The 13,500-nt window shown below is 50.4% G+C and overlaps 1 protein-coding gene across 2 annotated transcripts in view; it reads left to right on the top strand.

The window, feature by feature from the left end:
- The window catches only part of IPO9 (importin 9), a 39,526-nt gene that overhangs the window by 12,057 nt on the left and 13,969 nt on the right, over positions 1 to 13,500 (top strand). For both annotated transcript variants that reach the window (XM_070768811.1, XM_070768812.1), the window contains 10 exons: positions 1,726 to 1,814; positions 2,412 to 2,498; positions 2,924 to 3,043; positions 3,152 to 3,252; positions 3,439 to 3,497; positions 4,044 to 4,195; positions 4,845 to 4,943; positions 5,982 to 6,088; positions 6,429 to 6,568; positions 8,759 to 8,918. In XM_070768811.1, coding sequence (XP_070624912.1) covers positions 1,726 to 1,814; positions 2,412 to 2,498; positions 2,924 to 3,043; positions 3,152 to 3,252; positions 3,439 to 3,497; positions 4,044 to 4,195; positions 4,845 to 4,943; positions 5,982 to 6,088; positions 6,429 to 6,568; positions 8,759 to 8,918 — 1,114 coding nt within the window. The remainder of the gene's footprint in view (positions 1 to 1,725; positions 1,815 to 2,411; positions 2,499 to 2,923; positions 3,044 to 3,151; positions 3,253 to 3,438; positions 3,498 to 4,043; positions 4,196 to 4,844; positions 4,944 to 5,981; positions 6,089 to 6,428; positions 6,569 to 8,758; positions 8,919 to 13,500) is intronic.

Below are 13,500 nucleotides of genomic sequence, written 5' to 3'. Positions count from 1 at the left end.
ATTAAACTTGGCATCGGGGCCCAATTTTACAAGTTCATCTAGTACTGAGTTTGAGCAAGCTCCAGGAGGTGGTGAAGGTCAGGGAAGCCTGGAATGATACAGTCCATGGGGTTGCAAAGATCCGGACACGACTGAGCAGCTGAGCCACAGCAGCAGTCTGACACTGACGGTTGTGCCAGATCTGCGTCCAAAGGCAGCCCCTCCTCGAGTTGCGTTTCATGCCCCTCCTCCCACGCCCCTGTCTCGTCGCACCGCCCAGCTGGGTACACTTGTGTGATCACCTGTGACACGTGCTCATGGCACACGCAGCCACCCAGCTGAGAAAATCACACGCTCTCTGCTCGGACTCTGGCTTCCCTGCTCATGGCTCTGCTTCTCCGTGTGGCTTACTTCTCAGGTGGCCTCTCGTACCCTTCTGTGGAGTGAGCTTTCTAGGATTCTTTACTCACAGCCTCTTGATGCCAAAATATCAATTAACAGATCTGTTTTCTGCTAAGGAAAGGAAGCCTACTCCTTCCCTGTCTGCCAACAAAGTTCAGCTGCTCTTTGTAAAACCTGGAAGAAAAGGTAGTTGTCCGTGTCCCCAGAGTTGTCTCACTGCAGAGCCCTCGCTGTGTGTGACTGGGGGAGTCTGCTCAGTGAGATGACTTTGCACTAGGCCGCAGGGAAGGAGCTGGCAGGGTATGCCGCTGTGCTGGAGGCAGCGGATGTGGGTGGAGAGCGCCACCTCACACCAGGGAGCTGCTCCATGAGGTTGGATCGCGCTCTGGGGGCCGCTGAGGCGCACGTGTAGGGCGCAGGGTGCCATGGGTGGGCAGGAGGCCGGGAGGAGAAGGGGCTCATCGGGGCTGTTCAAGGCCCTGCTCCTGTCTGCCTGGTTTAGCAAAGCTTCCCATTAAACTCACCGTTCATCCATGAGAACCAAGGCTGATTGTGGGAAGGCAGCGCAGGCCCAGCTGTCACGGCTGAGTCCGCTGACACACAGGCCTTGGTTCCCTCTTCGTCTCAAAGCGCTTTGGAGACGCAGCTGCTGGCGTCCTGCACTTTTCTCTGACTTGATGAGTGCCCTCAGAAAACTTATTTTGGACTTAACTACATGAAGGGCTGTAAAGTGAAGAATGAGCATTAGAGTACAAAATGCTGTTGGTCAAGCAGCAGACAAGTGAGCGGACGAGGGCTCGGGTCCTGTGTTCCACTTTCAGTGATGCGTTTCAGAGCTCAGCTTGCTGCCTCGGCGCCTCATGAGGTTTTGGACGCAAACGGAAAGTCTGGCTCGATGGCCAGACTGACGGGGTAGCGACCCCTTGCTCTTCCTCTGAGCAGCAGCCTGACCCTGGTCGGCGCCGTCGTCCCCATGTGCAGGCTGGAGCGGGGCCCTGGTGTCTCCCAGGCTGTCTCACCTGTGTCACGGCGGCTTCAGGGGGGCAGGTGCTGAAGGCGGAACCCAGCGAGGCGGCCCCGGGTGCGCCTGGGTGCCGGCACCGGGCGCAGGCCAGGCTGAGCCCAGGTTCTCCAGTGGCCGCGCGCTCCACAGTCTGGTGTGCGCTCCTTTTCCCCTGCGGGGCTCCTTTCCCTTCTAACAAATGCTTCACGCTGCTTCCCCGCCCCAGGGTAGGGCTCCTGGCCAGCATCTTCCCTGCATGCTCCCTAGAGCAGTCCAGCAGTTGTCACACGAATGTCTTTATAAAGCAGTGTTATTTTTACTGCCTCCTTTCTTCTCTGTAGAATTCACTCGAGAAGTCACCGACACGCAGATGCCGCTGGTTGCACCCGTCATCCTCCCAGAGATGTACAAGATCTTCACCATGGCCGAGGTAGGGTCTTCGCATTGCCGAGAGCGGCCCTGGCTCTCGGGAGCCTGTTGTGTCTGCTGCTGATCCCATACCTGAAGACAAGAGCTGACCGAGGGCTGCGTCGGACGAGCCTCGGCCCCTTCCCTTGCGACTGGGAGGCCAGGCCTCTGGGGAGAGCAGAGGGGCTGCTGGAGCTCCAAGCTGCCACCGAGAGGCTGCTCAGGCCCCTCTGGGGCCACCCACCCTCCTGCCCCCTCAGCCGCGTGTCGGGGACAGTCTCCCGCACTGCTCACCACGGGCCTTACTGCGTGTGTTGGGTTGATGACTGCCCACTGGGGGATGTTTCAGCCTCGCTGCTCCTCCCCATCCCTAGCCAGGGGCTGTATTTTGAAAGCACTACACTGTGTTGGGATTCCGAGGTGTACCCAGCTTCGTGTTTTCAGTCAGATTAGCCCACAGGGGCCTCTATACACGGCTGATTCTAGTAAGTTCTCACATTGTGTTGCCTTTTATTCTGTGGATTAAATAAATCTGTGCCCAGGTCAGGGTTGAGTGGTCACAGTTGAATCACACATGCACGCACGTTAGCCTCACAGCCCCGCTGTGACTCGCTCCCAGGTGTATGGGATCCGAACCCGCTCCCGAGCCGTGGAGATCTTCACCACCTGTGCCCACATGATCTGCAACATGGAGGAGCTGGAGAAGGTGAGCGCGCCTCTGCCGTGGCCGCTGGCGGGCGTGTTGGGCGCAGCAGCCATGCTTTTGATGCAGTGAGCATCCATGTGCGTCTGGGTCTCCTTTCATTTGAGTCTGTCTTTTCCTGGTATCTTGTCCTGCATCCTTTTCGCACTAGCTGGCACCCAGGGCTTTATTGCGCTTTCATTGCCTCCTGTGTGGGACCAGCCTAGCTAAGAAATAACAGTCCCTGGAATCAGGAGTGGTTTGAGGAGCTCCTGGTGAGGAGCCGCCAGTGTTGAATAAGGACACGGCAGACCCTGGGGACACCTCCAGTGACCGTGTGGCCACACCCTTCTGACGAGGGCCTGAGCCTGGAGGGTCTGGAGGTGCCATGTGCCTGGATGCCATAGATTCGGGCTGAGTCCAGGACTGATCGTAATTTCTGCCTTCAGGGTGCAGCCAAAGTCCTGATTTTTCCCGTGGTGCAGCAGTTCACAGAGGCCTTTGTCCAGGCCCTGCAGATCCCAGACGGTCCCACGTCAGACAGTGGGTTCAAGATGGAGGTCCTGAAGGTGAGTGCTTGCTGTTGGGGGTGCTGGGAGTCTGCAGGGTGGTCTGACACCAGTAATTTTTCTCCCGTTTCACTTGTAACTCTCGGGTTTTTTCCTGTAACTCCTCAGGCAGTGACAGCCCTGGTGAAAAACTTCCCAAAGCACATGGTGTCCTCCATGCAGCAGATTCTGCCCATTGTTTGGAACACCCTGACTGAAAGTGCAGCCTTATATCCTTTCTGGGAGAGGGCAGGGACCTGCCACCCCTGTAGTTGGGGGTCTAGAGCCTCGGGCCTCACATTCACGTGGTTCCACTTTCTTAAAGTATCTACTCGTAGTGTCGGAGTGTGTCATGTCCCCTTGTAGAATGTGTGCAAAGCAGACTGCAAATTCTGTTTCTTTACTCTTCATCATACTTATGTGAGGACAGAAGTCAATTACACAGAGGAAGTAGAGGATCCTGTGGACTCCGACGGTATGTAGCGCGTTTGGTCGTATACCTCGTAGTGGAGAAGGGAGCCAGGACAAAGGCAGGAAATTAGAGGCTTTGCTCTCTTGAGAATGTTCTCATTGAGTTTCCTGTCAGTGGATTAGATGTGGGGAAACAAAAATTGAAAATCTGTAATCTGTTCCTCGTCAGCATTTGCATAAGTCTTACGAAATCATGGAATTTCTCAGTGGAAAATATATTCAGTGTTTCAGATTCTTTTTTCTTTCTTTTGGTTCCACTGCGTGAATTCCAGGATCTTAATTCCCCAACGAGGGATTGAACCCAGGCCCTCAGCAGTGAAAGCCCAAAGTCCTAACCACTGGTCCACCAGGGAATTCCCTGGTTTTTGTGCTGGAAAAACCGAAGAGTGCCTAGTACCCGAAATTCCCTTCTTTGATCCCCTGGGCCTCTTCCATTCCCACGAGTGCTTTAACTGACCCCTGCTCACAGAGGTGGTGTAGTTCCTTCACAGCATCTGTGCTTCTTTCTGTCTTCTTGCCACTAAGAGCTTCTCTCACGTACTTCCTGTAGGTGAAGTCCTGGGCTTTGAAAACCTCGTCTTTAGCATTTTTGAGTTTGTCCACGCTCTCCTGGAAAATAGCAAATTCAAAAGCACTGTCAAGAAGGCCTTGCCTGAGTTGATTTACTACATCATCCTCTACATGCAGATCACTGAGGAGCAGGTACCTGCGTGGTGGAGTCAGTGAGCGGCGTGCAAGTGCAGCTTCAGTGTGGGGTCTGGGTCAGGCATCTGTTAATTTCTAAAAACTGATACCTGAAGAGCAACGTGACCGGAAGTGCTAGGAAAGCTGTGATTTCATTCACATCATTTTGCCAAGGCCCTGGGTGCTGGGGTTTATCGGCTTCTGTGGTAGGTAGTTGGACTTGTAGAATACTCCCACTTCGGTATCTGTAGGGGACCCCTAACCAAGGGTGTGATAGCAAGAAGAGCCTGGCCTTTCTCTGTAGATAGTGAGACACAGCGTTCAGATCCTTAGCCTAGTCAGAGAGTCATTAGACCAGAAGAGAGCATTAAAAATATGGTAATGCCACTGTGTCCTAGGAATTGACATGATTTTCACATTGGATTTCCATCAGACCCACTAGACTCAGCAAATTGGCCTGTTGGGGTCACAGCCGACTGGCAGTAGGAGGGGCCAGCAGTCAGCCACCTTCCACAGCGGCCGTAGCTGCATGGTTTGGTAAAGGGTTTGCTTCTTTGCATCGGAAAGAGTAGCGTTCTGTTCAAGATAAAAACAGAAGGTTGGAATCTTCCCGTGTGTGTGGACTAGAAGAGGGAGCCTCACAGAGCTGACCGCATCGTTCTTTCAGATCAAAGTGTGGACCGCCAACCCCCAGCAGTTTGTGGAAGACGAGGACGACGATACCTTCTCCTACACCGTCAGGATCGCGGCCCAGGACCTGCTGCTGGTGAGAGGGCTGCCCCGACACCCGCTCACCGGGGTCCCGACGGCGTCGGCTTCTCCTTTTTGTTCTAGACCTCCCTCGAGCCTTTGCTCAGCACTGGTTTTGGACAGCTTTACCTCAGACTGGGGTGGGTAACAGAGCAGCTCAGGTGGTAAAGACTCTGCCTGCAGCCCCGCAGGAGGCCCGGGTTCAATCCCTGGGTCAGGAAGATCCCCTGAGAAGGGAATGGCAACCCACTCCAGTCTTCTTGCCTGGAGAATTCCATGAACGGAGGAGCCTGGTGGGCCACAGTCCATGGGGTCGCAAAGAGTCAGAGGTGACTGAGAACTAACACAGAGCATCTCAAGTGAAGTGTGAGACGCAGGAATTCTAAAGTCCTTGGTCTGGTTCTGATTTACATGCCAATATTGATGAAAGAATTGTGCGGGGCGTGTTGTTCTAATGGGAGAGGGTGTTTGAATCAGGAACTCTTCGGTTTAGTTCAGTCTTCAGCAAGGGTCTGTGTGTAGCACAGACTAGAGGCTGGCAGATTTGAAAAGCTTCGATTGCTGCGAGGTGAACGTCCCGGTGGCTGCCCGTCTCCTGTGGCTCTGACCGGAGCACAGAGCTATCTCTAGCCTGAGGTCTGTGGAGAAGCTGCTGCCTGTCTGGTGATACACTTATTCCCGTTTCGTTGTTGGTGGGCAGTCTGTTGTCCTTTGGTGTTTCTAAGGCACCTCAGGAGGGCCACGGCATGTCACTTAGTAGATTAGCTCTGCTTTTCCAAGTTGACCTCCCAGAGATAAATACCTGGTCCATTGCTGTCCACAGCTGTGTCTCTCATTGACCCCTGATGCTCTGCAGAATGTAGCCATCCATTCTGTAAGCTTTAGAGAGCTCAGCCTCTGCAGAGAGACGGGTGTTGCTTTAACTTAGAGACCTTCATACAGCTCGGGGTTGCATTATGAGTGTATCTGATCACGTTAGCCACATGCACAGCAATGCAGTTTATGCTTTTAATTTGCACAGAAATATTCGTTGGCACCTCTCCTCTCATCCTAGGCTGTGGCCTCTGATTTCCAGAATGAGAGCGCGGCTGCATTGGCCGCCGCGGCCGCTCGGCACTTACAGGAGGCTGAGCAGACCAAGAGCAGCGGCGCTGAGCACTGGTGAGAGGGGGCGGCGGGCCACGTCGTGGGGCCACCCTCTGGGCGGTGGGTGAGGGCAGGCATCCTGGCTCTGAATCACCTGTTCTAGAGCAGTTTTTCCTTAAAATAGTTGGTTCGATGCTTTTATTCCTTTTTAAAAAGCCTGGAAAGGAAGGGCTTTTGCTTTGTTTTTAGTTAGAAAAACCTGTTACTGTTAAATTATACTGTTTTCAGATATAGGCTTAGATTGGAAGAGTAGCTCAGTGCCCTTCAGGGTCAGGCTTGCTGAAGTGCCTTTCCCTCGAGTGCTTGTGTCTCTGGCGGGGGGTTTGTGTGACTGGCCATGGGGTCCCTTTGGCAGGTGGAAGGTCCACGAGGCCTGCATGCTGGCCCTGGGCTCGGTGAAGTCCATCGTCACTGACAGCGTGAAGAGCGGCAGGATCCCCTTCGACATGCACGGCTTCCTGACGGGCGTCGTCCTTGCAGACCTCAACCTCTCAGGTGTGTTTCAGCACAGCAGGATTCTGGGGGTCTCAGCTCTGTTGTTCACTTAGGTAAACCTTGGGGTGGAATTCTTCCTGCAGCCTGGAGCTGGGGCTCCTTTGACTCTGCACTGCCCGGGGACCTTGACTCAGATTTCAGCAGCTCTGAGTCTGGGGCGGCCTCACTGCTCATTCCTTACCACTCTCCCACATCTGCCCCCCGGGTTCACGCCCACTGCCCGGGGTGGTGTTTGGCGTCTGAACAGGACGCAAGTGTGGCTGCTGTGCAGGGAGCACTCTGGCAGGAGTTGTAAATGCAGAGCCCCCTGTACCCTCAGGCAGTCTGTGTCAGGCTCATCCTCTCTGTTTGCTTCCCATCAGTTTTCTCAAACTATCTGTTCTCTCTAAAACCGTTCTAACTAGATAATTAAAGTGTTCTGCTCTCACGTCCGTGATCACTGCTAGCCTTAAAAGGAATAGCCTCGACTGCATGGAGCCCATTCCTCGGGGCACAGGGCTGTGGCCGCGGGACAGCGGCCTCCTGAGAGCCAGACCCCAGCTCAGTCTCTGCTTCCTCTCTGAGCCTAAGTCGTGGGGCCCTCATTGCTCCTGCCATGCCAGTGCACTGTCCTGTGTCCTTGTCCTGAGTTAGCCCTTTGGGTAGCTTAAGCCATTGGAGAATCTTCTCCGCTGTCTCTGTTGAGGTCATTAGGTCCTCTCTCATTCTGAGTCACGGGTCATAGAACTAAGCAGTTGAGCGTCGTGATCTCAGACCCACTGAGGAGACTCCTTTTTGTTCTGCAGTTACCATGTGTGCAGTCTGTTGAGCTTGGTGAATGTTTCTGTCTCTTCTGCTGAAATGTACGTGTGCGAGTGGAAGCCTTGTCACACACCCTCCATCCCGCAGCGCCTGGCCCCTGACGCACACAGTGTGATTACATGTTGATGACAGTGCTGGAGTTTCTCACACCCACCAGCATATTTTTTCCAGAATTTGCCATAGCAAAGCTTTTCTATACGAGCCATTCTCAAACTCTTTGGTCTCGGGACCCCTTTACACCTTTAAAAATTATCAATAACCCCAAGGAGATTTTTTTGTCACATGTGACATTATTTGACATACTAGAAATTAAAACTGAGAAGCTTTCAGAACATAAGAATTGCAAGCATACATCCCATTAGCTGTTAGAGCCCTGGTGACACGTCATGTAACCTTTGGAAAACCACTGTGTACTCCACAGGGAGTGAGACTGAAACAGTTGAGCGTTGTCTTAGTTTTGCTACGAAAATGTTTCACTTTTGTAACTTCCAGGACCGTATTTTGAGAATTGTTACTCTCCATTATGTAATTTATTATGTAATTATCTGGCACAGTTTGGTAGGTTCTGTTGAATAGGTCCCATCAACTAATGTTTATTGTACAGGTAACAAGGTTAAGCCCTGTGACAGCTAAATAAGTATAGTCTCTATTCTCAAACATCTTAATAATAGGCAGGGCATAGTAATCCTTATCCTGGTGGCTGGAATATCAGTGTATATATATTTGAATATATATATATATATAGTTCATGTTAGAAAGCTGATGACGTGAGATTAAAGTGGCTCAGAGACAATTAGGATTACTTCAGCCCAAGAGATCGGTTAGATAATGCAAGGAGAGGTGAGTGTGTTGGCTTAAAAGCCAAGCACAGAAATGGCAACATAAGATGACAGCTAGGGTGGGCTGCATGCCTGAGTCTGGAGGCACAGAGAGGAATTGGAGGTGATGCCAGAGGCACTGATCCAAGGGACTTTATTTGGTAAGCTGTGGAATTTATTGACATTTTAAATAAGAGAATGACAGAGATGTAATTTGTAATATTCCAGTTGGTCCAAGAGTAGGGAAAACCTGGCCATGGAGAAGCTTCCAGAGAGCTGGTTAGCAGTGCATGAGGAATGGCGAGAGCTGGGGTGGGGTTAGGGCTGGGATGTCTTTTTAGTCTAGGAATGTTCAGAATGTACCTTGGGAATCTGGGAGACTGCTCTAGGTTCTGTGCCATAGGTCACACATTTGCTTGTCTTTTCCAGTCCTCCTTTTCCTGTTGATTAGCTGTGTGTGTGTGAGGCAGTGCCTCCCTGTTGCGGCATGCCGAGGCGTGGGGGTTGGGAGGAGGGGCGAGGAGCTGGAGTGTGCCGTGCCCTGCCCCTGACTGCTCTCTCTCCTCCCCAGTGTCTCCTTTCCTCCTAGGCCGGGCCCTCTGGGCTGCCAGTCGCTTTACAGTTGCTATGTCCCCTGAATTGATCCAGCAGTTTCTTCAGGCAACGGTTAGTGGTCTTCATGAGACACAACCCCCATCAGTTCGAATCTCCGCAGTGAGAGCCATCTGGGGGTGAGTACGCCACCTTAGAGCAAGCAGACCTGTCTTAAGAGAAAGTTGCTCAGGGTAGAAGTCCCAAACAGCAGTTACCTGTTCACCGTGTCGCTCGGAAATTTCTGACGAAGATCTCCTGCAGAATGAATGTTGGCAGGACAGGGCTTCTGTGAGTCCCAGATGTGTCCTGTTTTTACTCCTCTTTCCTTTTCAAATCAGTCCAGTTCTGGGACCATCTGGACTGCTCCCTCCCCCACAGAGGGGCCGAACCTGGGCTCTGAGAGAGACCTGACTTGCCTGGGGCTGCACGGTAGTGGAGCATAGCATAGAAGCGGGCTGAGAGCCCAGCCCGCCTGCTTGACTGATGGTATCTGTGCTAGAAACCAAACTTGGGATCATATGGCCTGGAAACTGCGTGTTTCCCCAGTTTTGCGCCTTTCTCACAGCTCATGGCTCAGGTCATATGGCCTGGAAACTGCGTGTTTCCCCAGTTTTGCACCTTTCTCACAGCTCATGGCTCAGGTCATATGGCCTGGAAACTGCGTGTTTCCCCAGTTTTGCGCCTTTCTCACAGCTCATGGCTCAGGTGGTCCTTTATTTGCGCTCCTCCTCAGACCAGAGAGGCATTGGCGTTTGCAGGGGTGTTTTCAAGTCCAAATCTGAGAGCCTCAGTTGAGTCCTAAGAATTGCTTGAAACCCTAAAAACACAATTTCTCTTCCACCCACCTGCACTGCCTCCTGACCTTCTGAAGCAGATTGAGACGCTGGGCATCACTGTGTGTCCTCAGAGGGCACTAGGGTGCAGGCTGTCAGAGGAGCCTGAACAAGGGGCCCTCGCCCTATCCCTCCTGCACCCACAGTTTGGCATCTGTCCAAGTCAGAGCCGCCTGAGGACAAGAGAGCTGTTTGGAGAAGATAGGCTCACATCCTGTCTGCTGATTTGCCAACCACAGTCCTGGCTATGGTTCCATTTGACTTGGTTCTGTCATCATCACCGTACACCAAGCAGCCAGGGGGAATCTCACCAACCTGTGTTTCAGGTTATAGCAGCACAGGCTGTCCCAGCTCTGGATCGAGGAGTGGTCCAGGAACTCCTGGAGAACACTGACTGACCCAGCTACCCACAGATGGGGGAGCCTTTGTTGAAGTCCACAGCCCAATGGATGCTCCAGCCCGGCACCAGGGTGAGAAATTCAGGACCGGGCACTTGTAAGAGGCTGGTCACTACAGCCTGAAGGAGCTGACTGCTACCTCTGATGTGAAGACTGCAATGAAAGACATGAAGGAACCTGAAAAACCAAGAAAGCATGGCATCAGAAAAGAAACACAGTCGCTCTCCAGTAACCAGCCCCAAAGATGTGGAGATCTGTGATTCATCTGATAAAGAATTCAAAATATCATTTTAAGCAGTTCAATTAACTGCAGGAAAGCACAAAAACACAACTTCATGAAATCAGAAAAACAACTCACAGACAAAATGAGAAATTCAACCAAGAGAGAGAAATCATAAGAAAATAACAAATGAATTCTGGAGCTGAAGGATACCATAGAAAGCATCAGTAGCAGAATGAATCAGGTAGAAGAGGTCTGTGAAATAGAAGATGGGGCCTTCCAGTCAGAGGATGACAGAGCATAAAGAATGAAAACCAAGGAGGAAATGTGAACCCAGTGGTGCCTTTAGGAGAAATAGTAGATGCATGATTGGAGCCCCAGAAGAAAGGGAAGAGGCCTTTTTAAAGAAATAATGCATGAGAACTTCCCAAATCTGAGAGGAGACTTGCACCTCCTAGTCATAAAGCTAATATACTTCACCCCAAAATTTCAGTCCAAGGTGATCTTCAAGACACAGTATAATGCTGCTACTGCTGCTAAGTTGTTTCAGTCTTGTCCGACTCTGTGCGACCCCATAGACGGCAGCCCACCAGGCTCCCCCGTCCCTGGGATTCTCCAGGCAAGAACACTGGAGTGGGTTGCCATTTCCTTCTCCAATGCATGAAAGGGAAAAGTGAAAGTGAAGTTGCTCAGTCGTGTTCTACTCTTCCCGACCCCATGGACTGCAGCCTACCAGGCTCCTCCACCCATGGGATTTTCCTGGAGTGGGTTGCCATTGCCTTCTCTGGTTATCCAGTAAATGATCCATTCGTTTCAAATAAACGCCATTTGAATCAAATGGTATAATAAAACTATCTAAAATCAAAGACAGAATTTTCAAAGCATTAAGAAGCAAAAACCTTTTGCTCATACAAGGAAGCTCCCGTAAGGCCAGCAACAGATTTCTCAGCAGAAACTTTGCAGGCCAAGAGACAGTGGAATAATACATTCTAGGTGCTGAATGAAAAAGCTGCCAACCAAGAACACTTTACCTAGCAAAGCTGTCCTTCGGAAGTGAAGACTACATGAAGACTTTCCAAGACAGACAAAGCCGAAGGAGTTCTTCACTGCTAGACCTGCCTTACAAGAAACACTGGAAATTCTTCAAGCTGAAATGAAAAGATGCATATTACTAATGTGAAAATATACAATGTATTGCTACAGGTAAGTATATTATTGATTCAGAATACTCTTAATACTGTGATATGATGGTGTTAACCACCTGATTCTAAAGGGTAAAATATGAAAGTATTACAAATAACCAGCTAAATGAACCCAGGTCTCCCGCATTGTAGGCAGACGCTTTACTGTCTGACCCACCAGGAAAGTCCTCATTATAATGAATACACAGTATAAAAGAGGTTAAATTGTGATATCAGAGACATTAACGGATGGGAGTAAAGGAGTAGAGTTTCTTTATGTCTGTACAATGCTTTATGGTGACCACAAAGCAAAGTCTGTGATAGACACACAAACAGTAAAGAGAAAAGAAGGAAAGCATTTCTCTTTGGAAGATCACCATTCACAGAGGAGGACAGCCAGAGGGGCAATGGGGAATGGGACCACAGGAGAGCCAGCAAACAGTTAGTAAAATGGCAGCTAGTAAACTGGGCTCACTTACAAAAGTTATCTTAAATATAAATGGACTAAATTCTCCAATTAAAAGTCAAATTAGCTGAATGGATTAGAAGAAAGAACCAGTTGAGGCTACAGGTCTTAAGACACACAGGCTGAAAGTAGAGGAGAAAAGATGCTCCACGTGACGTGGAAACCAGAAGAGAGTGAGAATCTGTGCTTTTATCAGCAAGTGGGCTTTAATTCAGAAGCTGTAACACGAAACCGCCCATTATACTATAAGGGGGCTGATTCATCAGGAAACTAGGACGGTCACAAATGCGTGTGCGTCTGCCATCAGAGCACCTAAGTACACCCAGCAGATAGTCATATCTGAAAGGAGAGACAGACAGCAGTACAATAACAGCAGATTTATACTCCATCCCCTTTACAGGGGGTGTTTGTCCAAACAGAAAATCAGTAATGGAACATTGGACCTAAACTACACTTTCCCCCAGATGGACCCAGCAGACCTACTGAGCAGTTCATCCAGCAGCAGCTGAGCGCACCTCCTTCCCAGGCTTGCATGGGGTGTGCTCCAGGACAGGCTGTGACGCCAACGTTGGTAAATCTAAGGTGAAAATCATATCGAGTGTCTTTTCCAGTCACATGTGGAGGAAACTTTTGAAATTAGTTATAGTAGGAAAGCTAAAAAAGTCAAAGATACATGGAAATCAAACAGTACTTTTCTGAACAACCCGTGGGTCAAAGGAAAAATTAAAAGAGAAATCTAAACATGTCTTGAAACACATGACAATGGAAATACAACATACCAAAACTTACAGGGTACAGAAAAAGGGGTTCTAACAAAGGAACACTTACATTAAAGCAAAAAAAGAAAAAACAATCTCAAACAACCTCACTTCCTTCCTCAGGAGCTCAAAAGAGAACAGATGAAGCCCAGAGGCAGCAGGAGGAAGGCAAGAGCAGCGACAGATGAGTGGGGGCCAGAGAGACGTTAGAAGAGTTTGATGAGAGTAAGAGTTGGTATTTTGAAAAACTAAACACAGTTGACAAGCTATAGCTAGACTAAAACGAAGAGAGAGAGCCCTCATACGAACGAAGCAGGAGCCTTCACAACTGCCACCACAGAGAGACAGAGGCTCGCGAGAGACCACGGAGAGCAAGTGTGTGCCAACAGACTGCTTAACCTAGAAGAAATGCATAAATTCTTAGAAACATACAGCCTAGCAAACCTGAACAAGAAGAATTTGAAAATCTGAACAGACCAGTAGCTGATGAGGAGCGTGAGTCAGTAACGAGAAAGCTGCCACGGGAAAAGCCCAGGACCAGATGGCTCCACTGGTGAGCTCTACCAAATGTTCAAAGAGAAGTAAATGCCAGCCCTTCTCAGACTCCTTCCAAATGCTGAAGAGAAGGGAACATTTGCATACTCCTTTTTCTCGGCCAGCATTACCCTGATAACAAGGACACTACAGGAAAAGAAACGACAGGCCAGTGTGCCGGACGAGTGTGGCCCTCAGCACAGCGCCAGCAAACTCAGCCCAGTGGCACCATGAAGGGCAGCACACCGCCATCAAGCGGGGCTGACCCCTGGGATGCAAAGGGCTCAGCATGCGTAAACTAACTAATAAATGCAATACCCACTTAACAG

Source organism: Bos indicus, chromosome 16 (genome assembly GCF_029378745.1).
Source record: "Bos indicus isolate NIAB-ARS_2022 breed Sahiwal x Tharparkar chromosome 16, NIAB-ARS_B.indTharparkar_mat_pri_1.0, whole genome shotgun sequence".
Lineage (NCBI taxonomy): Eukaryota > Metazoa > Chordata > Mammalia > Artiodactyla > Bovidae > Bos > Bos indicus.
The sequence above is the reverse complement of the archived record's forward strand: the minus strand, read 5'-3'. Positions and strand labels throughout refer to the sequence as shown.